At 36.2% G+C, this 27,105-nt stretch overlaps 1 protein-coding gene across 1 annotated transcript in view; it reads left to right on the top strand.

Annotated features, from left to right (window-relative positions):
* Positions 1-27,105, top strand: part of RASA2 (RAS p21 protein activator 2) — a 137,771-nt gene that overhangs the window by 49,730 nt on the left and 60,936 nt on the right. The window contains 3 exon segments of the mRNA XM_017862366.1: positions 8,368-8,444; positions 22,243-22,326; positions 24,234-24,306. Of these exon segments, the coding sequence (XP_017717855.1) occupies positions 8,368-8,444; positions 22,243-22,326; positions 24,234-24,306 (234 nt within the window).

The following is a 27,105-nucleotide window of genomic DNA, read 5'->3' as shown; positions in this document are numbered from 1 at the left end:
GTACTTAATGTCGTTTAACTTTCAGAGTAGCATTATGAGGTAAGTAGTACCACCTCCATTTTACAAATAAGGCAAATGAAATTCACAGAGATTAAATGTCTTCTCCAAAGTCACAGAACTACTAAGTAGTGGAGCCTTGATTCCAAAAGAGATCTGTCTGATTCTAAAACTCCTAACCACAGTGCCTTTACTACCTTTCACTATTCTGTACTATTAGTCATAAAAAAAGGTAGTAGATTAGGAGTATCACTTAAGCAACATCTGAGTGTAAGGAACAGAAGCCTGCTCAGATTTGCTCAAAGAAAATGGGAGAGGCCATTAGAAAGCTCCTAGAGTTTCTTGGAATGTCATTATGGGAACTTTACATTGCTAGTGTGAGCTAGAAAGTTGTCAGGCATTTGCAGAGGAGATGCATCTTAAGTGGAGATTAGATTCTGAGAACAACGGACATTAAAATTTACCTACGTTCATCTGTAAAATGAGTATACAAAAGAAAAAGTTAAAACTTTGGCATAAGTTACAATTATTTTGAAAAGAGTTTAGTTTCTTATAAAATACCCTAGGTATTTGGGTGGTTTGTTTGTTTTTGGTTGACTACCACATAAAATAATAGGCTTGCATTCTGCACCGTGGTAAATGAAAACTATATACTGCATCTTTAAACTGTAGACCCCCTCCTCCCCCACTCGGTATAGCAATAGATACTGCAGGTGGCACATGGAAACTGAGACCCACTAATCATTTCTTCTATTCATATGTTCACTGTGCTCATTCAGTATAAGTTCTCACTGTTTAAATAATTAGTTTTTTTATTTCCCTTTCATGAAGTGAATGATGTTTTCTCTCAGTCCTTCCCTCTCATTTTAATAACTATTCACTTTGCAAAATATAAAGGAAAGAAAAAACCCGTTTTATTTTGAGATTCCATTGTATTCTTTTTGTATGTCTGATGAGACATGTCTCTTCCTCTGCTTCTCTCTGTAAATCTGCTCCAGTCTCTTTTTGAGACCTAAAAGAGGCCACACCAATTTTTGAATCTATGTGACCATACGGCTTCCTAACCTCCAACATCTGACTCAGTTTTCTGCAACAATCTGGAGAGAAAATTTGGCTAAACTTGGGTCAGATGTCCACTTCAATCTAATTTGATGTGGTTGGAGGAAAAGTCACTGTAAGGCAGTTCACTTCAGGGCTTTGAGTAGGCATGTTGCCTGAGGAGGGGTTTGGGTAGAGGAAACGATTGGCATTGCTACCTCAGAGGGAGAGATGCTTGTTTCCTAGTTCTACCACTAATTAGCATTTGTGCCCCAAATAATTGCAAGCCTGTTGTTACCTGAGGATCTTCATCTACAAAATGATAATGTCAGCATAAAGGATTCCCTTGGTTGTGAAGTTCTAGGGAAATAACATGCAGAAATGTAATTTAGCTTTCAAGTGGAAAGATCCCAATAGTATTAAGATGGGCTTTATGCCAAAACAGTTGAAAAATTGTTAAGAACTATAACCTCTTACTTTGAATTGTCTCCCAGAGACAATTTTTTATTATTGCTGATACTGTTATACTTGTCATTAATGTTAATAGTTCTTTTCAGTTTCATTTTCAATAGTTCAAAATATTGTTAGTAACATTTCATTAGTGTATTTTTCTACTTTTTTTTTAATTTAGGTTTTGGCTTGATTCTACCTTTTGCAATTTTTCCTTCTGGGCTGCACCATTTTTTTCCTCAACCTATTCTAATCTGCTTTCAGACTCTGCAGTGGGTCAGAGGGAGAGCAGAAATGGTTCTTTATACCTGTGACATTGTGTCAATAAATCTAGTGGACATTTTTCCATCCTCATCTTACTTGATCTTTGAGCAGCTTTTGATACTGGTGACCACTCCCTCCATTTTGAAGCATTCTCTTCCTTAGTTTCTGATCCTGTTCATGGTCCTAGTTATCATCTACTTCATTTGGTATTCTTTCTCGATATTCTTTGCCGCATATGTGAAGTTAATATGGGTTGTGCTGGGGCCTTCTATAAATCCTCTTTTGGCTCCAGTGAACTGCAGCCGTACTATTAGTTATTATGTCCTGTAACTCACCAGGGACATTAAATATTTATCCTTTCTTTATTTCTTAGGCAGTGTGATAAAAAGCATACTGTACATAATGGTTGATTAAACCAGGCCGGATATGGTGGCTCACTGTAGTCTCAGCACTTTGAGAGGTTGAGGCAGACAGATTGCTTGAGCCCAGAAGTTTGAGACCAGCTTCGGCAACATAGCAAGACCCCATCTCTATAGGGGAAAAAAAAAGAGTGATTAAAGCAAATCTCCCATATGGAGAATTTACTGCTCTCAATTAAGGAGTTTGTCTCACACAACTTGTCCAAGCAGTAAATCCAGATGTGCTATCAACCATGTCCTATATGATGCAATTACTTAGTTAATAGGTCTTTACCAACAAGCATATCTTGAATTTCTGGATCATGCCATAAGTTATTGATTGTTTTATAGGTTTTTTTTTTTTTAAAGACCTCTGCCTTACCTATTTAAAAGACGTTTAAAAGAAATGCAATTATTATAGCTAATAATATATACATGAGGATTTTAAAACATGCCCTATTCAAGACATAATAAATATAAAACATAATTCATTATTGCAGGTTGATTTTTTTAACTTCATTTAAAATTTTGTATGTGAATTAATAATGAGCCATTCTAATCATATTAAATACTTCTTTAAGGAGAACACAACACCTTCATAAAGAACTGCCACTAATGTAAGAGATACTAAATAAAATTTGTATTTTGCTTTTTCATCTGATGGGCAGTTGTGTCCAAAATTATTTATAGAGGTAATTTCTATATATTAAAACATCCGTCAGAAATCCAGAAGTTGGGATATTTATCACCTCATGCACAGGCATACATTCTTTCATTGTACTTCACTGTATTGTGCTTCACAGATACTGCATTTTTTACAAATTGCAGGTTTGTGACAACCCTGTGTCAAGCGAATCTATCTGCCTATTTTTTCCAACATCATATGCTCACTTCATGTCTCTATGATAGCCTTTTTTAGCAATAGCATATTTTTAAATTAAGATATGTGTATTGGTATTTAAGACATATTGTACACTTAATAGACTGCAGTATAGCATAAATGTAACTTATATGCATTAGAAAACCAAAAAATTTTTGTGACTTTCTATTTAGATATTTGTTTATTGAAGTGGTCTGGACCCTTAGACAGTATTTCCAAGGTATGCCTGTAAAAAATTTTTTTACCAGTTGAAACATACTGAGTTATTTTATGTGGAAATGGTTGTTAAAATTTAGTGTTTTGTGACTGATAAAAACAAAATAAAATTTAGACTTGAGAGGATTTTAAGTGCATGTATTGTGTTTTGCTCAAATACCTCTGTATTAGTCCATTTTTGTGTTGCTATAAAGGAACATCTAAGGCTGAGTAATTTATAAAGGAAAGAGGTTTATTTTGGCTTACAGTTCTTCTGCAGGCTATACAGGAAGTATGGTGCTGACATCTGCTTCTGGTGAGTGCTTCAGGAAGCTTACAATCATGGTGGAAGGTAAAGGGGAAGCAGGCATATTACATGATGAGAGAGGGAGCAAGAGACAGAAGGCAGAAGTCCCACACTTTTAAACAACTAGATCTCACATGAACTAACTAAGCAAGACTCACTTATCACCAAGGGGAATGGCACTAAGCCATTCATGAGGGATTTGCCCCCATGATCTGACACCTCCCACTGGGCCCCACCTCCAACATTGGGGATCACGTTTCATTATGAGATTTGGAGGGACAAACATTCAAACCATATCAACCTCTGTTCATCTTATTTTCTCAAACTGTGTGCAGAAATTTACATAGTATCTTCTATATGGTACCAAGAATATATGTAATATGCAATTGAAATAATCACAGATATTTTGTGTGGAATTTTGTAAAATTAATTGAAATAAAGTTAGCATATAAAATACCAAATCTTCAAATAGTACATGTATTAGCCCGTTTTCACACTGCTGATAAAGACATATATCTGAGACTGGGAAGAAAAAGAGGTTTAATTGGACTTACAGTTCCACATGACTGGGCAGGCATCAGAATCATGGCGGGAGGTGAAAGACACCTCTTACATGGCAGTGGCAAGAGAAAAAGAGAGAGAAGCAAAAATGGAAGTCCCCGATAAACCCATCAGATCTTGTGAGACTTATTCACTATTACGAGAATAGCACAGGAAAGACTGGCCCCCATGATTCAATGACCTCCCCACTGGGTTCCTCCCACAACATGTGGGAATTCTGGGAGATACAATTCAAGTTGACATTTGGTGGAGACACAGCCAAACCATATTAGTACCAGAGTAATGTAAGCTCCTCAGAATGCTCATTAGTACAAGATAATGTGATATTATAACTGCATGTATCAGCCTAACATAATCAATGCTATGGAAGTCATATAGAGCAATACCTTTCAAGACTTTGGTTTATTTTTTATTAAAGACGAATAATACAGTGCAAGGTATCTGATCTTCCAACATTTTCTGACATACATGAAAAGTATACTGTCATTGAGCGTCCTTTAAGAGATTGAATAATAAGAATGCAGTTGTAGACCAAATCACATTACATGTTTATTATCAAACATAGTACCTTGCTGGATTTTTTTTTTTTTTTTTGAGATGGAGTTTTACTGGAGTGCAATGGTGTGATCTCAGCTTACCACAACCTCCGCCTCCTGGGTTCAAGTGATTCTCCTGCCTCAGCCTCCCAAGTAGCTGGGATTACAGGCATGTGCTACCACACCTGGCTAAATTTTTATTTTTAGTAGAGACGGGGTTTCTCCATGTTGGTCAGGCTGGTCTCCAACTCCTGATCTTAGGTGATCCGTCTGCCTCGGCCTCTCAAAGTGCTGGGATTACAGGCATGAGCCACTGTGCCCAGCCTCCTTGTTGGATGCTTAATATTGCTTCTTTGTAGGTTCTTTATTTTTCTTATTTGTCCCTAGGAGTTCTTGAATCTGTGGCTTGTCTTCTATCAGTTTTGGAAAATTCCAGGCAATTATCTCATCTCCTTTTTGTTTCTGCCCTCTTCCTTTTTTCTCTTCTCTGCTGCGACTGCAGTGATGTGAATAATAGGCCATTTCACCGTGTCTCATATGTCTCCTATGCTTTTTCCTTCTCTGTGCTTCATTGTGGGTGTTTTCTATTGACCTGTCTCCCATTTCACCAGTCTTCTTTTCAGCTGTGGCTACTCTGCTACTAAATGCATTTTCATTTTGGTTTATTACTTAGTTCTAACTTTTTTATTTCATTCATTTTATAGTTTCCAGGTATCTGCTGGATTTTTCATTTTGTTTTACGTCTTTTAAAAAAATAGCTATTTTAGGCCAGATGCAGTGGCTCACACTTGTAACCCTGGCACTTTGGGAGGCCGAGGCGGGAAAATTACTTGAGGTCAGAAGTTCAAGACCAGCCTGGCCAATATGGAGAAACCCTGTCTCTACTGAAAATATAAAAATTAGCTGGGCGTGGTGGCACATGCCTGTAGTTCCAGCTACTCAGGAGGCTGAGGCAGGAGAATCTCTTGAACCCGGGCAGTGAGCTGAGATCATGCCATTGCACTCTGGCCTGAGCAACAGAGCTAGACTGTGTCTCAAAGAAAAAAAAAAGCTGTTTTAAATTCTGTCAATTCCAATATCTGTATCTCTTGTAAATTCACTGCTTTCCTCATTTTTTTCCCTTGGTTTTTGATCTTCTGGCATATTCTGTAAGTTTTGATGGAATGCTGGAGATTAAAATATAAAATATATTGGAGATAATTTGAGAGCCTGAATGATATATTTCCCCTAGAGAAGAAGTATGATTCCTGCCAGCAACTTCTGTTTCTATCTCATTGGCCAGAACTACGTCATACGGCTATCCCTGGTCTCAAAGGAGGCTACAAAATGTCAGCTTGCTGGGCTCATAACTGCCCCATCAAAAAACAAACACACACAGACACACAAACTTGTTTTGCTACGATCCAAATCTATAAAATGATTACAGATATAAGTAAAACTGAACTTTTGTGTGAAAACAGACTAAAAAGTGTTCTAAAATGTTCACTGATTTGAGTTTCTAAATCTGAAAAGCAGTTTTAAATAATTTGAAACTTTGTTCATTTTCTTTACTAAGAATAACACAGTAGAAGTAAAACTTTGAAAACAAAATTGGTAGTATAAACTTAAAATCTAGAGCAAAAAAGCAAAATCTTCTGAAGTTTCACCAACCAGAGGTATCTTGTATCAACATTTCAGTAGATGGTCTTATAATTTTGTACATATATTTTTTAAAAAATAAATTAACATTATAGTATGCACCCTATTTTGTGATCTATTTCTTTTGCTAAGTGTATGTATTTCCATGTTAAAGAATATAATGAGTTAGTGTTTTACAGTTTAGAAATTATAATTTCCTTAGTTTAACTCATAATGCCTTTTAATTTAGTATTCTACCCTAACAGTATATGTTTTGTGTCTGCCTGTTCCATCCTCACACTTTTCTTGACCAGGTCAATATATAATTATGTTATTGTTGATTAATACCTAAGGAATGTTTTACTTACCAGTCAGTGGGAGTAATGAATGTATTAGGTAGGCTCTCACTTAATAATTAAATAATGATTTCTGGCGGAATCTCATTAAATATCCTTTTGACTTGCTATAATACTATGATTTTAGTTGTAAACAAAATGATTATCTTTTTCTACTCGATTGTCATAGTTTTTAATGTCTTAGAACTGGAATAGATCCTAGACATTTCCTAGGAGACAGTTGTGTGAGCATATGATTTCTGTAATAAAATGTATATATGTTAAAATTGTAAACTGCTTTGAGATGCAAATTTTTGTGCAGTTGGCTTGGCTCCCTTGCTAGCCAAGTAATACATACATGCTGTCACAACAGAAAATATTATTTCAAAATTCTAGTTGAGTAATATTACAAATTACAGATCATGGATCTTCAAGATCACCCTTGAATAGTAGAGATTGTAAATATTAAATGCAGGAATAATGAAAGACCTAGTTTATAAATTATATATGATTTTATAAATATTTGTACCTAGATTTTTAGTGGAAGATTTGCTTAATTTGGTGCCAGCTCCAGGTAACTGCTATTAATTTTGCTACCATAGATATGTTTGCTGCTTTAGACCTTAGCTTTCTCAGGCAGACTTTTGTTTTAAGATCCATCAGTATTTATTGCTCATCTCTTACTACTCATCTAACCCTGAGCTTTGTAGCTGGTGGACCTCAGATTCATTCTTGTGTAAGTCCCCTTAAAATAGTGAGGGTGTTTCAGGTTAGGTTTCTGTGAAAGAATGTTTGAAAGGGGTTGTTCTAAAGAGGAACAGTGACTAGATAATGAACTTTCCTACCTCTAATGAAATCACTCATGTCATCAGTCCCTAGACATCACTCTCCTGAAATCTCCACATGGCAATGTGAGAATTTGTCTTGTCAGCTGGGTGGAGGTAATCCAGTACTGTTTCTTAACCAGTTTAGAATTGCTCATCACCAGCGGCAGGGTAGAAATATCAAGCTCTGGATTATATGGTTCCTAAGCCTTTGTTTCTTGAGAAGTTGATAGTTTGAATTGTTTTAAACTTACACGACTTAATTTTTAAAAATTCGTCTATTAATGTCTCTTTAAGAAAGTACTCCTTTATTTTCAGTGTCCCATCTTTCCATCAAGACTCTTGGCCATATGTTATCTTTTGTTTATTGTCTTCCCAACTAGATTGTACGCTGCTTGTAAGCAGTAACTTACATCTTTGACATCTATGGATTCCTACCCACTCCCACAGTGCCTTCTGAAACATAGTAGACATTCCATAAATCTTTATTGTTTGATCAAAGTAAGTAGTGACAAATTGAGTTTTATTGGCTGTAACTTAGTTTTTAGTTGTTTTAGAATTGTGTGATTTCTCTGTTTTAATGATGCTGATTCTGTCCTTAATGCTGGTTTATTTTCTGGAAAAAGCATCCTACATCTTATAATTTGGTTGTATCTCAAAATTTCCTTAAATTTAGGTATTATCTTTCTTTTTAGCCTATGATAAGTAGATACATAAATATTTATTGAACTGGACATAAAATTCTTAAATTTGAATACCGCGTTTGACATAAGTATTTGTTTCATATCTTTCAGAACTTTGATCTCTGGTTTTGGTTATTATTCATTTAACAAGTACTTAGTGTAGGCAAAGCCATGTGCTAGTGGTCAGTGGATAAATATTGTGACGATTTGAAAAGGCACTTACCTTTAATATTTTGTCAGTAAAATAGACTACTCAGTTTGTAATTTTTTTTGTCATTATAGGGTAAAGTTCACCTTGAATTAAAACTGAATGAACTGATAACGGAGAATGGAACTGTGTGCCAGCAGCTTGTTGTACAGTAAGCATTTTTTTAAAACCAAAATCAACTAGAAATAATTCTCCATTTTGTATTCTTTCGATTTTAAGCCAACTCCTTATTTTAACTTCAGAAACTTTTTTCAAAAATGAAATTCTGCTATGTTATTCCTTTTGTGAAGTTGATTTTCAGTTTAATTTTCTCGTAGTCTACTCAGGTTATGGTGAATTTATTCAACTAATATTTATTGAATATGGGTTAAATGATATATATGGGCATTAAGGGTAAGGGTGTCTAACTCTCTGGCAGTGGAGAATTGGAAAGGCTTCCCAAAGAAGGTCCTCTAGAAATTGTCATACCACAGAGCAGAGCTTTAGAGACCTTGGAGTTAGAAGTAATGCCCACTCAGAGATGACCAGTATTGATTCCCACCTACTTTGAATTCCTTTTTACCTCTTCCACCCTCAAGTCATTTTTTACCACCCAGACTGGCTGTTCTGGAAATCTGTTCTAGCCTAGTTCCCTACTCTCTACTTCCCCTCCAAACCCTTACTCTGTGTTATCAATAGACTGCCAGATAACCTTCACTTCTTCTGGGTGTTTCTCTATTTTTGCATTAGTTGACATCTGACTATCCCACAAAGTACTACAGTTTCGCAGCCTTCTCAATTAGAGGCTTTTTCTATCATGTCCACATATTGTAAGGCCAGGGAGTAGAGTAGATACTACTCTCCTATTGCTGCTCCTGACTGTAACTTATTCTCATCAATTGTGAACCCCAGCTCCTTTGAAGTATTCTGCCTGTATATAAATATGTCTTTTTACTACTATATATAATATTTCATTAACTTTTTCCGACCTCTTTGAAAGAAGATTGCATATGTATGACTCTTTATCTCTTAATATATCGGTATGTATTTCCTAAGAATAGCGATATTATCTTAAATAACTGCAGTACAGTTACCAAATTCAGGAATTTTAACATTGTTACAATACTTTTTAAAAATCTATAGTTATTTTCTAATATTTTAATCTGCAGTTATTATATTCCACTTTTGTTAACTGTCCCAGTGATGTCTATTAAAGCGTTTTTTTCCTTCTAAGAAAGGATCCGCTCCAAGATTATGTTTTATGTTTAGTTGACATGTCTCTTTAATCTCTTTTAACATGGAATAATTTTTTGCTTTTCTTTGATTGTATTAACATTTTTTAAGAATATAAGCCAGTTTTTCTTTTTTAATGTTTCTCAATTTGGGAATTTGGGTTTAGCCACTAAAAACAGTTCAAGATCTGTTTGCAGCTTTTTCTCCACAGACTGACTCTGTAGACCAACTGAGAGCATATGGTGAAAGCATCTGGATTAGGTCTTCCACTACTCCCTCCCCTGCTTCGGTTTAATTGTAATAGTCATTTGAAATACAGTTAGTTTGGTTGGTTTGGTTTGTTTGCATTCAATTTAAGGGTTTTCTTGTGCTCCTTCCCCCAATTTGAGTTTTTTTCCCCCATCCTTGTAGGCTTAATTTTATTTTTGAATAGAATATTTGCAAGATTTCAAAAGTCAAAATTATAACAAAAGGCGTTACTCAAAGATGTGTAGTTCAGTTCCCTCTCCCCACACCCAGCTCCAAGCAACCATGATCTGATTTCTGTCCCTATAGTTTTTGCCTTTTCCAAAGTGTTATTTGAACTAAAGTATATGATATGTCTTTTTTGTGTCTGCTGTCTTTCACTTAGCATAATGCTTTTGAGATTCATCCACATTGTACGTGTATCATTTCCTTTTTGGTGTGTTATATTTTTCTGGTCATAATTTGGTAGATACTGTTATCCTCCTTTTGCTGATGACAAACTGATGCCCATATTGGTTAAATAAGCCTAATTTCACACAGGAAGTGTTGGAGCCTGAATTTGAACTCTGGCAGTTTGATATTTTTCCCCCAACTTTAAAATTTTGAAATAATTATAGATTTACAGAAAGTTGTAAGGATAGTACAGAGAGGTCCTGTATACCCTTCACTCTTTTTCCCTCAGTGGGTACCTCTTGCATGACTATAGCACAATACCAAAACCAGGAAATTTACATTGGCATAATGTATGTATATAGTTATAGATCATTTTATCATGTGTATAGATTTGTGTAACTACCACCACCTAGATAAGAAACTCTTCTGTCACCATAAAGATATCCCTTATCCCATACTAACCACTCCTCTCTTCTAACCCTTGGCAACCTCTAATCTGTCTTTATATCTATAATTTTGTCATTTCAAGAATGTTATGTGACTGGAATCTTATGTGACCTTTTGAGATTGGCTTTTTTTACTCAGACCTATCTGAATGACTGTGTGTAGTTTTTTGTAGACAGAATATAGTTGGGTCACTTTTTTAAAAATTAATTTTGCCAATCTCTATCTTTTTTTGGTGAGTTTTTTCCATTTATTTTAATGTAATTGTTAATACATTAGGCTTAAATCTGCCTTTTCTTGTTTTCTGTTTGTCTCCTATTTTCTAGTTTTCTGTTTTCTTTTCCTGTGGGTTACTTGAACACTTTTAGAATTCCATTTTGATTTATTTATATTGTGTTTTTTAAAAATCTATAATCTATCTCTCTGTATAAATTTTTTTTTTTAGTGGTTGCTCTAGGTATTACATTATACATGCATAACTTATCATAATGTACTGATGTCAACATTTTACCAGTTAGAATAAAGTGTATATACTCTACCTTCCTTTAAATCCCTTTACCCTCCCGCATTTGTAATATACTTTGTCTTAAATATTTCATCTACATATATTGAGAACCACATCAAACAATGCTGTAATTTTTGCTTCAGACATCTAACACAATTGAGAAGAGTTAGAGGAGAAGGAAAGTGTATGTCTATTGTCTTTACCCACATGTTTGCCCTTTCCATGTTATTTTTTTCCTTTCTGATGTTTCAAGATTCCTTCTGTGATTAAGTTTAGAGAGTTTCCTTTTACCATTCTTTTAGAGTAAGTCTCCTGGTGATACATTCTCTTGGTTTTCCTTCATCTCAGAAGATCTTGATTTCCTCTTCATTTGTAAAAGATAATTATAGTAGATATAGAACTCTGAGTGAATGGTTCTTTTCTTTCCACATTTGAAAATGTACCACTTCCTTGTGTCCTCCATGGTTTCTGATGTGAAATTCATTGTCGTTCAAATTGTTTTTCCCTATAGGTAACACACCGTTTTTCTCTGGCTTCTTTTAAGGTTGTTCTTTGCCTTTAGATTTCTTTTATTTTTTTCTTTCTTTCTTTAATTTTCTTTTTTCTTTTTTTTTTTGAAACAGAGTCTAGTTCTGTCGCTCAGGCTGGTGCGCAGTGGTGCAATCTCAGCTCACTGCAACCTCTGCCTCCTGGGTTCAAGCGATTCTCATGCCTTAGCCTCCTAAGTAGCTGAAATTACAGACGCGCACCACCATGCCCAACTAATTTTTATATTTTTAGTAGAAATGGGGTTTCGCCATATTGGCCAGGCTGCTCTCGAACTCCTGGCCTGAAGTGATCCTTCTGCCTTGGCCTCCCAAAGTCCTTGGATTATAGATGTGAGCCACCACACCCAGCCTGCCTTTAGATTTCCGTATGTTTTGGTTTGACTGTGATGTATCCTGGAATAGATTTCTTTCAGTTTATCCTGTTTGGGGTTCGCTCAGCTTCTTGACTATGTATATTTATGTCTTTTGCCAGATTTGGGGAATTTTCAACCATTATTTCTTCTATTAATTCTTTATCACCTCTGCTATCTTTCTCTCCTTCTTTCAGAACTCCAGTGGCACAAATGTTAGGTCTTTTTTTTTTTTTTTTTTTTTTTTTTTTTAACAGTCCCAGAGGTCCCTCTGAGGCTTTGACCTTTGCTTTTCCCCCCAGTCTATTTTTCCCTCTGTTGTTCAAATTGGGTGATTTCTATTGTTATGTCTTCAGGTTCAGTAATTCTTGCCTATGTCCTCTTCATTCTTCTGTTTAGCCTATCCATTGAGTTATATTGGTTATTATATTTTTAACTTCTAAAATTTATATTTGATTCTTCTTTATAACTTTTTTCCTTTGGTGAGAGTTTCTTTTGCTGAGACTTTCTTGTTTGTTTTTTTGTTTTAAACATTTTCGTAATTGCTCATTGCATTATTCACAATAGCAAAGACATGGAATCAACTTAAATGGCCATCAGTGGCAGACTGGGTAAAGAAAATGCAGTACATATATGCCATGGAATACTATACAGCCATAAAAAAGAATGAGATCATATCCTTTGCAGGAACATAGGTAGAGCTGGAGGCCATTATCCTTAGCAGACTAATGCAGGAACAGAAAACCAAACCAAATACTGCATGTGCTCACTTATAGTGGGAGCTAAATGATGAGAATGCATGGACACGTAGAGGGGAACAACAGACATTAGGGCCTACCGAAGGGTGGAGGGTAGGAGGAGGGAGAGGATCGGGAAAAATAACTAATGGGTGCTAGCCTTAATACCCGAGTGACAAAATAATCTGTACATCAAACCCTTGTGACACAAGTTTACCTATATAACAGACCTGTGCATGTACCACTGAACTTAAGTTTAAAAAAAAAAATTGCTCATTGAATTATTTTTATGATGGCTGCTTTCAGATCCATGTCACATAATCACAACAATCATGTCATGTTGGTGTTAGTGTCTTGTATTAGTCCATTCTCACATTACTATAAAGAAATACCTGAGACTGGGTAATTTATGAAGAAGTTTAATTCGCTCACAGTTCTGCAGACTGTACAGGAAGCATGGCAGCATCTGCTTCTGGGGAGGCCTCAGGAAACTTCCAATAATAGCGAAGGCAAAGGGGGAGCAGTTGTCCTACATGGCAGGAGCAGGAACAGGAGAGAGAGTGGGGAGGTGCTACACATTTTTTTTTTTTTTTTTTTTAGATGGAGTCTCGCTCTGTCGACCAGGCTGAGGTGCAGTGGCATGACCTCCGCCTCCTGGGTTCCAGCGATTCTCCTGCCTCAGCCTCCCAAGTAGCTGGGATTACAGGCATGAACCACCACGCCTGGCTAATTTTTGTATGTTTAGTATAGTCGGAGTTTCGTCATGTTGATCAGGCTGGTCTTGAACTCTTGACCTCGTGATGTGCCCGCCTCAGCCTCCCAAAGTGCTGGGATTACAGGCATTAGCCACCAAGCCTGACCCTCTTTTAGTTATTTTTAAATGTATAATAAATTATTGTTGACTGTAGTCACCTTCTTATGCTGTTAAATACGAGATTTTATCCATTATATCTAACTATATTTTTGTGCCCCCACTTCGTGTCCCAGCCCCTGGAAAACATTGTTCTGCTCTCTGTTATCATGAGTTCAATTGTTTGAATTTTTAGTTCCCACAAGTGAGACCATACAAAGTTTGTCTTTCTGTGCCTGCCTGGTTTATTTCACTTAACATAATGATCTCCAGTTCCATCCCTATTATTTTGAATGACAGGATCTGGTTCTTTTTTATGACTGAAAAGTACTCCATTGTGTATATATACCACATATTCTTTATCAGTTCGCCTGTTGATGGACACTTAGATTGCTTCCAATTCTTGACTACTGTGAATAGTGCTGCAGTAAATATGAGAGTGCAGATATCTCTTCAATATGCTGATTTCCTTTCTTTAGTGGGATTGCTGGATCATATGGTAGCTCTATTTTTAGTTTTTTGAGGAACCTCCAAACTGTTCTCCATAGTGGTTTTATTAATTTACATTCCCACCAGCAGTGTACAAGGGTTCCCTTTCCTCCATATCCTCACCAATATTTGTTATGCATATCTTTTGGATAAAAGCTATTTTAACTGGAGAAAAATTATAATTTCATTGTAGTTTTGATTTGCACTTCTCTGATGATCAGTGATGTTGAGCACCTTTTCATAAACTTATTTGCCATTTGTGTGTCTTCTTTTGAGAAATATCTATTCAGATCTTTTGCTCATTTTTTAATAAGATTATTAGATTTTTTTCCCTGTAGAGTTGTTTGAGCTCCTTACATATTCTGGTTATTAATCCCTTCTCAGACGGATAGTTAGCAAATATTTTCTTCCATTCTGTGGGTTGTCTCTTCACTTTGTTGATTGTTTCCTTTGCTGTGCAGAAGCTTTTTAACTTGGTGTGATCCCATTTGTCTATTTTCGCTTTGGTTGCCTGTGCTTGTGTGCTTGTGGCAACTATTATGCAAGAAATCTTTGTCTAGTCCAATGTCCTAGAGAGTTTCCCAATGTTTTCTTGTAGTAATTTCATAGTCTGTGGTAGTCTGTGGTCTTAGATTTAAGCCTTTAATCCATTTTTATTTGTTTTTTTAATATGGTGAGAGATATGGGTCTAGTTTCATTCTTCTGCATATGGATATCTGTTTTTCCCAGCACCATTTATTGAAGAAACTGTTCTTTCCCCAGTGTATGTTCTTGGCACCTTTATTAAAAATGAGTTCACTGTAGATGTATGGATTTGTTTCTAGGTTCTCTGTAATGATCTGTTGGTCTATGTATCTGTTTTTATGCCAGTATAATGCTGTTTTGGTTACTATAGCTCTGTAGTATAATTTGGAATCAGATAATGTGATTCCTCCAGTTTTGTTCCTTTTGCTCAGGATAGCTTTGGTTATTCTGGGTCTTTGTGGTTTCATATAAATTTTGGGATTTTTTTTTTCTATTTCTGTGAAGAATGACATTGGTATTTCGATAGGGATTGCATTGAATCTGTAGATTGTTTTAGGTAGTGTGGACATTTTAACAACATTGATTCTTTCAATCCATGAACTTGCAGTATCTTTCCATTTTTGGGTGTCCTCTTCAATTTCCTGCACCAGTGCTCTACAGTTTTCATTATCGATATCTTTCACTTCTTTGGTTAATTCCTAGCTGTTTTGTTTTATTTGTAGCTATTGTGTAAGCAGTATTATTTTCTTGATTTGTTTTTCAAATTGTTCACTGTTGGCATATAGAAACCCCACTGATTTTTGCTGTGTTAATTTTGTATCCTGCAACTTTACTAAATTTGTTTATCAGTTCTAATAGTTTTTTTGGTGGAGTCTTTAGGTTTTTTCCGTATAAGATCATATCATCTGCAGACAAGGATAATTTTACTTCTTTCTTTCCAGTTTGGATGTCTTTATTTCTATCTCTTGTCTGATAGCTCTAGCTAGGACTTGAATAACAATGGTGAAAGTGGGCATCCTTGTCACGTTCCAGATCTTAGAGAAAAGACTTTCAGTTGTTCCCCATTCAGTATGACACTAGCTATGGATATGTACTATATGGCTTTTATTGTGTTGAGGTATGATCTTTATCTATTTTTTGAGGGTTTTATTATTATGAAGGACTGTTGAATTTTGTCAAATACTTTTTTAGCATCAGTTGAAATGTTCATACGGTTCTTGTCCTTCATTCTGTTGATATGATGTGTCACATTGATTAATTTGCATATATTGAACCATCCTCGCATCCCTGAGACAAATCCCACTTGGTCATGATAAATGATCTTTTTAATGTGTTGTTGAGTTGGGTTTACTGATTTTTTTTTTTTTTTTTTTTTTTTTTTTTTTTTGAGACGTAATCTCGCTGTGTCGGCCCAGGCTGGAGTGCAGTGGCCGGATCCAGCTCCCTGCCAAGCTCCGCCTCCTGGGTTCACGCCATTCTCCCGCCTTCAGCCTCCGAGTAGCTGGGACTACAGCGCCCGCACCATGTCGCTAATTTTTGTAATTTTTAATAGTAGAGACGGGGTTTCACCATGTTAGCCAAGATGGTCTTGCTCTCCTAGCCTCTGTGATCCACCCGCCTTGGCCTCCCAAGAGTGCTGGGATTACAGGCTTGAGCCACTGCGCCCGGTCCGTTTGCTGATATTTTGTTGAAGATTTTTGCATCAAGGTTCATCAGGGATATTGGCCTGTAGTTTTCTTTTTTTGATGTGTCTTTCTCTGGTTTGGTATCAGGGTAATGCTGGCCTCATAGGATGAATTTGGAAGTATTCCCCTCTCTATTTTTTGGACTAACTGAGTAGGATTGGTATTAGTTCTTCTTGAAATATTTGGTATAATTCAGCAGTGAAGCCATTGGGTCCCAGGCTTTTCTTTGCTGGAAGACTTTTTATTGTGGCTTCAATTTCATTACTTGTTATTGGTCTCTTCAGGTTTTGGATTTTTTCATGGTTCAATCTTGTTAGGTTGTATGTGTCTAGGAATTTATCCATTTCTTCTATGTTTTTCCACTTATTCTTTTTTTCAGAGTTTCTTAAGCCTTTGCTCTCCATACTCACTGTCTTGTAGCAGCAGAGTTCCAGTGATAGCTTTATGGAATTCATTGTTGATTTCTCATCCTTATAGATATTCTGAAGTTCGTGACATTCTCTGTTTTTTAGTAATGCTAAAGGCATGGTTTCACATATGGCTTTCTTTGTGCTTCTTGCTGGACTTCGGTTTTGGGGGAGTAATGTATGGAAAGATTCATACCCTAGTAGTTACTATTATCCTCCAGACCTAGAAAGTCCCCACTGCAACATTTTTTGACCCCTTCCAATCCATTGATCTTCACTGTGTTTCTGTTTTCACTTCTTTCTACATCTTTTTCCGTGATCTATCACTGTAGTCATTTTCTTGCAGATTCCGTCAATTCCCCTATTGTCCTCATTATTCTTATTTATCTGGAAAAACTCTACTAATAATTGAAAGTGACCTCTTCCTCTGTGTTCAAAATCTGCACGTGAATATTGCTGGAGAAAATCACGTAGACTAATTTCACTTTAAATTTATCATCACAGACCTCACATGGGCACTTACGTCTGCCCTGGAACTTAACTGTGCTTCTCTAATACAGCTATAAGATTCTCTGTCACCACAGCCTGGAAATTGCTTACATCTTCCTGAATCCAAATCTACAAACCTAATTTGCATCCATAATTTTGTCCTTATAGCAGAGGAGGTACTCCTTTTCTTGACATTGAATTCTTCCATCTGAGCTCTGGATTCCATTTATTTCCTCTACTTAAGAGTTTTGCTCCTTCAGTTATGCCTTCTTTTTCTTGTTTTGTCAGCTCTACCTTCTCCTCTAGATGGTTCCTTCCACAAATAAACATGTTCTAGTATCTCTATCCTAAAAGTCATGCGTCCCCAGGCCTCATCTCTGCCCACCCATACCCCAGTCCTTTTTATCATTCCCATTTCTCTGCTCTCCTTTGAAGGCAGACTTCTCTAGAGAAAAATAGTGCTAAGAGTGTGTATGAGTGAGTGTGTGTGTGTGTGTTTGCAATTCTCCAATCAGCAATTTCCAGTAGATTTTTCTGTGATGTAGAAAATGCTCTGTGTCTTCACTGTCCAAAACAGTAGCCACTAGCCATGTGTGGATATTGAAAACTTGAAATACAGCTAATATGACCAAAGAGCTGAAGTTTTAATTTTGTTTAATTTTAATTAAATGTAAATAACCACATGTGGCTAATGACAAAAGCATTAGTGCAGCTTCAGTAAAAGAACCTGGACTCCTTTTTAGCAGTAGCTTATTTCAGGACTTGGGTAGGGAAAATATGAGATGAGTCTGGAGCATCTTTGGGGCTCAAAAAGTAAGAAAGTGCTAACAAATAATGGGGATATGTAAAAAGGACATTGAAGCCAATGTAAAGAGACTTCAAATTACCAAATTTGGAACAATTTGAGCTTCAGAATAAATAATAAATAATAATAGTGGATTCAAACTTATAAAATAAAATATTCATACGATAATACTGATTCAAATAAACAGTTTTAAAATACTTGGTAGGGAGAAAGGACTGCTTTTTCCTATGGTAGAATTCTAATTAACGTAGGAGGATTGATGGAAATGAAAATCAACATTGGCAAACATCACAGTAATAAGTGGGTGAGGGGACAATTCAACAGATCATCTGTGGATGCTAAGTGAGCATAAGTGTGATGACAAACAGTATTTTTGCATAGTCTCAAAGAATCCTTCCCACAAGATATCTGATAGATGCCACCTTAATTGAGTGATCAAAGTTAACATCACCAATAATGAGACATCCAGTACCTCCCAATAGGATGCACTGAGGGCACCAAGATACATAACCTCAACCTAATCATGAGTAAACATCAGACAAACTCAGATTAAAGAATACACTACAAAATAACTGGCCAACCAATACTGGCAAGATCATGGGGCAAAGAAGGAAAACTAATGAACTGTCTCGGGATGGAGAGGAATAAGAAGACATGACAACTAAATGCAGTATGGGATCCTATATTGTGTCCTAGATCAAAAAAGTACATTGGTGAAATTTGAGTAAGGGCTACAGATTGCAGTAATTCTGCTATGGTTGTATAAAACGTTAACATTGGTTGATGAGTATCCGGAAACTCTATTATTTTAACAGCTTTTTGGAATATCTGAAATTATTTCAAAATAACAAGCTTTTTTTAATTGCCTATACCTTGTGCTTTCAACCCAGGTCTGTTTTCTGAGTTTCAGATTAGTATGTCTACTTTGATGTATCATATTGCAAACTTAACACATTTAAAACTGAAGTATTGATTCTCATGTCTATCCAACTACTCCCCCAAAGTCTTAGCGAATGTTTAATTCCACTCAGTATGTTTTTCATCTCTAGATTTTCCATTTTATTGTCTCTTGTGTCTGTGTGGAACATATGGAATATAATTATAACTTAAATGTCTTTGCTAGTTCTATCTTTTTTGTCATTTCTGATTCTGTTTCTATTGATATTTCTTTTCATTATGGATGATAATTTCTTGGTTCCTTGCATTCCTGGTTATTTTCTGTTGCATGCCAGACATTGTGAAGTTGCTGGATATTTTTATATTTCTATGAATGTACTTGAGCTTTGTTTAGCACTTGGTTAAGTTACTTAGAAACAGTTTGATCCTTTTATGGTTTGCTTTTAACTTTTGTTAAACAGACAAGCACAGCCTTTACTGGAGGGCTTATGTTTTCCTGCTATTAAGGCAGTACCCATGAATTACCAGGTTTTCTACTGTGGCTGATGGTACCTCTTGCTAGCCATGTGTGGGTTTTAGGAACTGTTCCCTCTATTCTTTTCAAATGGTTCTTTCCCCAGCCTCAGATGATTTCCTCATATATATACATGTGTCAGTACTCAGCTGAAAACTCAGGGGGGGATTCTTGTAGCTCCCTGGAAATTTTTCTTTCTCTGTGCAACTTTCTTCCCTTTCTGTCCTGGGGGCTCTAGTCACTTTGACTCCTCCTGCTGACAGCTTTGTCTCCTCTTCTCAGAGAAACCATTTAGCTGTAAGCTGGGACAGTTGGAGGGCTCACCTGTCCTTCACTGCTGATTTTGTCCAGTTCATTTTGGGTGGAGAGTAAATCTAGTTCCTGATACTCCATCTTACCTGGATGTAAAAGTTAACATTTTCTTTTAGTTTAAAAAAAAAGTCCAAAGAAAAGATTCAGATCGGTCTTATTATAAACTGTTTATATTATTTATTTACCTTTGTAATTTTAGATACTCTGTTAATGTAAATGCTTTATATGTCACATATAAATAAAATATAAAATTCCTTATATTGGGGTTATTTTCAACACTTGTTTTCTGCCCATCCATAATTTATGATATGAAATTGCTTGACTTACAGATTGGAAGAACATTGCTATCCTAGGTCATTAGAAAAATAATATTTCCAAATATGTGTAATGAATAAAATAACCTATATTTAATAATATTACTTAAGTTTTGCAGAAAACTCAATTCTTAACTGTTTTATATTTTAAAATTAAGAGTACTAATGATTTCTGTAGGGTGACACTTCTGGTTTATGGGCATCCTTGTTCTGGTTTGTGGATATTCTTATCCTTTCATAAGTTTTTGTGTACTTATAAGTCAGTACTGCATTTTCCTCTGGGTTTTTTTTTTTTTTTTTTTTTTTAAATACGGAGTTTCACTCTCCTTGCCCAGGTTGGAGTGCAATGGCGCAATCTCAGCTCACCACAACCTCCGCCTCCCGGGTTCAAGCGATTATCCTGCCTCAGCCTCCTGAGTAGTTGGGATTACAGGCATGAGCCACCATGCCTGGCTAATTTTGTTCTTTTTAGTAGAGACGGGGTTTCTCCATGTTGGTCAGGCTGGTCTCAAACTCCCGACCTCAGGTGATCCAACTGCCTAGGCCTCCCAAAGTGCTGGGATTACAGTCGTGAGCCACCACGCCTGGCCTTTCCTCTGGTTTTTTATACCTCATAAAATAGAAAATTGGATTTCTGTCATTAAGGTTTCTCATAATTGGTGTTTATGTGAGATAAATGTGGTATTACAAGGAGAGTAATATTGTATTTGGGGACACGGTGGGAATATAGAAGGGCACTGGACTTCAGTAACAAAATTAAAAAGTAGAAGTTGAGTCTTGGCCAACTTCTTACAAGTTATGCTTACTCTTTGAGCCTTACATTGTAACTTTCTCACATAACCTCCTTGAGCCTTACTTCTTTTAAATGGCATAATACTCTTCTCAAAGGCAGTTGTGAGAATTAGGTGCATTTTGTGAAAGTGCGTAGTAAACTGCAAATGCTGTATCAGATATCATTTTGAGGTTTAGCCCAAGAAGTGTAAGTTTTAAGCAGTATGTACAATGGAAAAATCTGATATTCCTGAACCCCACATTAAAACCAGAATTATTATTCTGGCTTGTTTTCTTTGGCTAGTTTCAAAATTTCTTTATTTTTTGATGCCTAGCTTAATAGAAATGAGTCATATTATCATTTCTGTCTTTACTCGTCAGTATACCAATAGCACTTCACTCACATCTGTGACCTGTGGGTTGTGGAGAGAAATAAGGATGTTACTCAACAGCTTGCATCTTTCAACAAAGAATACTTTTCAACAACACTCATGAGTTTCTCTTAGGCATTAGAAAATGCAGAACCTTAGACATTAAACTAAACTCATAAACTCAGTAATATTTAGTGAGAAAATTGGAGGAACAAATCACTAAAGTTAGATTCTGTGTTGTCTGTAAATACCAACAACTGTGAGCCATGGAGTAGATTAGATGACCTTGGATTTTATGGTCAAAAACATTTTCTACAGAATAGTGCAGGAGCTGTTTACTGAGAATTGGAATGAAAGGCTACAGAATTGTGTGAGGCTTACCCCATATTTATGAATCAGATTTTTAAGTGGAAGCCACAGTTGTTTCCTTGTTTGTCATTCATGCTTTAGCAGAGGATATGATGCCATAGAGCTGGCTTGGTTTGTAGCTTCTCATTTAGGGTTTGTACCGCTTTCTTTTCCTTTTTAGAGGCCACAGCAGTTTTGATGTGTTATCAAACCACAAAATGTACCTTGTTGGGTATTTAGCAGGAGGAAATGTGTTGACTATTACACATCCCTTATCTACAATGCTTGAGACTAGAAGTGTTTTGAATTTCTTATTCTTGTTGGTTTTTTTGTTTTTGGTTTTTTTTTTTTTGTTTTTTTTTTTTTTGGAGTATTTTCATTATATATACTTGCCCATTAAGCGTCCCAAATCCAGAAAGCCCAAATTTGAAATACCCCAGTGAGCATTTCCTTTGAGCATCTTGTTGGTGCTTAGAAAGTTTCGAATTTTGGAGGACTTTGGATTTTTTAATTTGGAATGCTCAGCCTGTATTTGATAGTTTCATTAATGATTGTGGATAGCATAAATTTAAAAATGCATACATATGTGTATGGAGTAGGTAGTATATAGCCATACAACTGCAGACACATGGAAAACAATTCTTAACCCTTTGAATGTGTTAGTTTGTGTTTAAAGGTAATGTTTTATCTTGTTTAACTGGCATCTAATATGTTAAATCTCTTTTATTCTACCTTAGCATCAAGGCATGCCATGGGTTGCCTCTCATAAATGGCCAAAGCTGTGACCCTTATGCAACAGTTTCTCTAGTGGGCCCTTCTAGGTAATGTTTATTGAATTATTATTAGGTTTTTAAGTTTTAATGTTTGATTTAAAATTTAAAAGTAAGATTCTATGAGCAAATGATAAATAGCTATTTATAACACAAAGTAGTAAATGCTTTGAAAGAATAATCTTTAGTGAGTTCTGTTATACACTTGTTAATAACAAAACCCTCTTTTTACAGACAGAAATTGGTACCCCATTTTAAATCTGCCATGCTGTTAGGCTTTAGGGAACAACCTCAGTTTTATACTATTACAATGTAGTGCTTTAAAACATAAACTTGACTGTTCATGCATCAGCATTCCTACTTTCAAATATCCTAAATTTTATGCATGTAAAATCCTGTTTTAATGAATGCCAGTTCAGAATAACAAGACAATTTATATATTTTATCTGGAAGGCAACTCAGGACTGAAAAATCGCCTTTTCTACTCATGAGATCTGTCCTCTACAGAGAGAATTCCAACTGTAGAAAAACTGCTGAAGTACTAGAGCATGGCAAAGTGTACCATATCATTAATTTAAATGATTTATAATAATTTGTGAAAAAAAAACTATAGCATTTTGTAATACGGTGTGTTATATGACTTCATTATGGTTTCTTTAAGGAACTCATACATCTGAAATATGTCTACAACTTGAACGTTTAGAATCAGGAAACAAGAAGCACAGTATTCCATCTACACACACATGCATGCATACATACACATTCCTTTTCCCTATCCCCAGAGTCTCCAGTTATTCTTACTTTGTAGAAAATCACTACTAAGTCACTTTGAAAAATGTATTTATGTATGTATGTAAAGTACCTAGTACCATGCCGGTATTTATTAGGTGCTCAAACAATAGTATGCTATTAGCAGATACTCAGTCCTATGACATTAAATGCTATTAGAGAGATTTATTTTTGCATGATAAAAGTGTTCAATCTAGTGGAGCTGTTTTTGTTTTTTAAAATAATCTGTACCTGACAAATTCTTTAATTATTTGGTAACATACAGTTAGAGACAATTTGGCATATGAATTTGTGTTTTAAAATGTCTGGCCAGGCGCGGGTGGCTCACGCCTGTAATCCCAGCACTTTGGGAGGCCGAGGCAGGCGGATTACCTGAGGTTGGGAGTTCGAGACCAGCCTGACCATCAAGGAGAAACCCCGTCACTACTAAAAATACAAAATTAGCTGGGTGTGGTGGCGCATGCCTGTAATCCCAGCTACTCGGGAGGCTGAGGCAGGAGAATCGCTTGAACCCTGCGGCATAGGTTGTGGTGAGCTGAGATTGCACCATTGCACTCCAGCCTGGGCAACAAGAGCAAAACTCCGTCTCAAAAAAATAAAAAATAAAAAGTCACTGTGGGTTTTGCTATTGTACTGTGGTTGTATAAGATGTTAACACTGGGGGAGACTGGGTAAAGACACAAGATTTCCCTATACATTTTTTGTAACCTCCTCTGAATCTATAATTAAATTAAAATTACAACTTTTTTTAAGAAGTCTCTATTATATCTGAAGCCCAAGAAGTAAGCTGAGTTAAGAATGTTTTCAAGTTCCTCGGGTATTTTCAACATAGATGAAGGTACTCTAAATCTTATTGTCTTCCTTCTATTTATTCTGAGTTGCTGATAGAATAGAATGTGTTTTTAAAACCCCTGGAAAAGGTTGGCAGTCTAGTGTGTCCGTAGGGAGAATAACACAGTCTGGGCACATAGAGGATGCCTAAAGCTTATATATTCTTTGATTTGAGTTTATAAGGACACTTAATTTTTTCCAAGCAATATTTAAAACTGAATCTTCCCTGAGTCACCTTAACTTTTAAACGGAGGTCAGGCTCCCTGGTTGGAAATAGCATGTTTTATAATTGTGTACTGTTAAGTTCTACAAGGTAAAACTCTACCACATTGGAACAGGAATGACCAAAAGAAGACAAAAGTAAAGAAGAAAACAAGCAATCCGCAGTTTAATGAAATCTTTTATTTTGAGGTAATTTTTTGTTTTACGTAAATGTTAACATTAAATATGTAATATTTAATGCTAGTTGATTTCTTTTTTCAAACCACAGTCATAGTAATCATTTTATCAATTAATGCAGATAAGCAGAAAGCAGTAGAGCCATGGTGTGTTGCAATGGAAGCCCAATATATAAAATGAATAAAGGCAGAGCTCTAATTTGGGAGCAGGAAGGGCCAGGGCCATACCCACTCCCCAGTCATCTTCACTGTCATGCCCTCCTTTGCACCCTCCCTTACCCTACACAGCTCCCTACCTAACACACAGTGGCCACAGGACTCTTCTGCAGGGTGCCCTTTGACAGTCACTAGTGAAGTAAGTATAATTACCACTCAGTAAATCTGAGTTCCAGTCCTGTTGGCTTTAAAAGAGTCACTGAATGTGACTCAAGTTTCTTATCCTGTGAAAGAATAGTTGGAAGGGAAAATAGCAGCACTACCTGACTCATAGAGTTTTTGTAAGACCCAAAGCATGTGAGAATCCTTTGAGACCATAAAATACTGTATGATTAGAGCCTTATTATTACTCTTTTTTTTTTTAGCCTAATTCATTCTACGGATGCCTGCTTATCTTCATAGACAGCTTCAGCTGCCTTGAAGTTGTCCCAAATACAGTGCTTTGGAGTGCTTTTCTTTGGAGCATTTGTTAAAGAAACCCTTTTTCATATTATTTGCAAACTACAGAAAAAAAAATCCAACTGTCTAAAAGATTGTTTTCTAATAAAGCATGTTACAGTTTGTATCAACGTGTAGGGAAGGTTTGAAAAAAGGCACATTTTGTGCCTTTCCTTCTGTATGTGTATTTTTCTTGGTATTTCAAAGTGGAGAACGTAAGGGTACCTCTAGTCATGCCTGATTACTGTGCTTTAATAAAGGAACACAGGCCAAAGAAAATGCCAAAAGTGAAGCAGGAAGAATTGTGGAGGGGAAGCAAGGGAGAAAAAAACAAAAGAAAAAGTACCAATGTGAGACTTTTCCATTTCTTTGCTAAGGACTTGGTGCAGTTGTTCTACATTTATTAATGGCAGTTGCATCTAACTGGAGAAAACGAAGAAGACAGCAATGTCTAAGGGCTACTGACTAAAGGCACTCACACTCCCTGTTAGCCCACATACCTTAAACCTCAGCTGGATGTAATCTACTCTGCTTCATGGATCCTTACAGTCAGCAGATCACCTTGTAAAAGTAGAAGACCTGACCTGCCTGCTGTAGCAGGAGTACTTGTTAGGCCTTGCAACATTCATTCAGAGGGCCTTTTGTTGGTTATAAAGATAGATACATTTCCATCTCTGTCCTTTATCTAAAGCAAGGAACACAAAGCAGACACACGTATACATATATACAACAGTAAAATGCAGTAGATATTGGGGAGGTCAGATGAACTCCATCTGGAGGTCAGATGCTCCATTAAAGGCTTGAAGAAAGATTGGATTTTCTAAGATTGAGTAAAGAGAATATTAGATATGATGAATATTTTGAGCAGAGGCACAGAGACAGAAAAGCAGAAAGTTATGTCCAGAGTACAGCGAGTACTGATTTTACTGGGCTTGTGTAAGGAAATAATGGGAACTAAGATTAGAAAGGTAGAGTAGGACGAGCTGATGAAAGGCCTTGAGTGCCTAGCTATGGTGCCTAAGTAAATGATTTTGAGCCTATAAGTTATGAGTAAAACAGTGTTTGGGAAAGAATTAACTATGATCTGAGGTCCAGGTGGCTTAGGGAGAAAGAAGAAAGATGGGGAGACTGCTGTAAAAAAAGGGGAGGGGAAGGGGGTGTCTTTCAAAAGAGCACTATGGAAATAGGAAGAGGCAGATAAAAGAGATAATGCAAAGGGCAAGATAACAAATTGGTTATAGAAAAAAAGAGAAAGGAAGTAGTTGAATGCTGCCCCCAAGGTTCCAAATCTGGAAAAATAGAAAAGTAAGGAAGAAGAAAAATAAAAGTGGTTTAGTTTGGAGCATAATTAGCTTGAGGGCTGACATTTTAAATCCTCCAGTAGGGAGTTCGTGACCGAAACTTAAGATGAGTGATAGCTATTGACCAACACTCAAGGTTTGTTTATATAAACAGTCAAGAAAGCCAAGAGAATAGAGATATACAATAAAGGAGAAAAGTGAATAAACTAATTTCTGCCACTTAAGTATTCAGCTTTGAGCATGTCATTTAATTTCTGTGCTTCAGCTTCCTCAATTTTAGTGAGGATAATAAATCTAGCCCTGCCCGCCTCTGAGCAGCATTCTGATGAACAAAGGAGATAATGGATGTGAAAGCACTTTGTAGACTGTACAGCACTGTGCAGCTCCAAGTTGTTTTTAGCACAAGATAAAACATCACATTTTGAAGAATAATATATCCATAGATTCTGAAAAAGAAACAAAAGACAGCAGCATAAGGTTGCCAAGGTAGTGCTCAGGTAAACTCTATAGAGTGTTTCTGGGAAAGGAGATACAGTTGTATGATCACTAAATTAAATAGGAGATCAAGGGAGGTAAGAACTAAGAATTTATCATCAGATTTGGTGATGAAGAGAGAGATTTTAGGAGAGTGATCTGTGAGGAAGCCAAGATTATAAGGAGTTACTATAGTGAGTGGGTGATGAGGAAGTACAAGCTGTAAGGTGGATTACAGTTTTCAGATATTTGTCTGAGAAAGGAAAGAGATAGGAAGACCATAATTTAAGGGGAGAATTTTTCTTAGACTTGAGTGAGATGAACAAACTGGTATAGAAAGCTGTAATTAAAATAGATCAAATAATGCTTACTGAATGCTTATT

The sequence above is a fragment of the Rhinopithecus bieti genome, unplaced genomic scaffold (assembly GCF_001698545.2).
Source record: "Rhinopithecus bieti isolate Rb0 unplaced genomic scaffold, ASM169854v2 scaffold_2654, whole genome shotgun sequence".
Lineage (NCBI taxonomy): Eukaryota > Metazoa > Chordata > Mammalia > Primates > Cercopithecidae > Rhinopithecus > Rhinopithecus bieti.
Note: the sequence above shows the minus strand (reverse complement) of the source record. Positions and strands in the feature narration are given on the sequence as shown.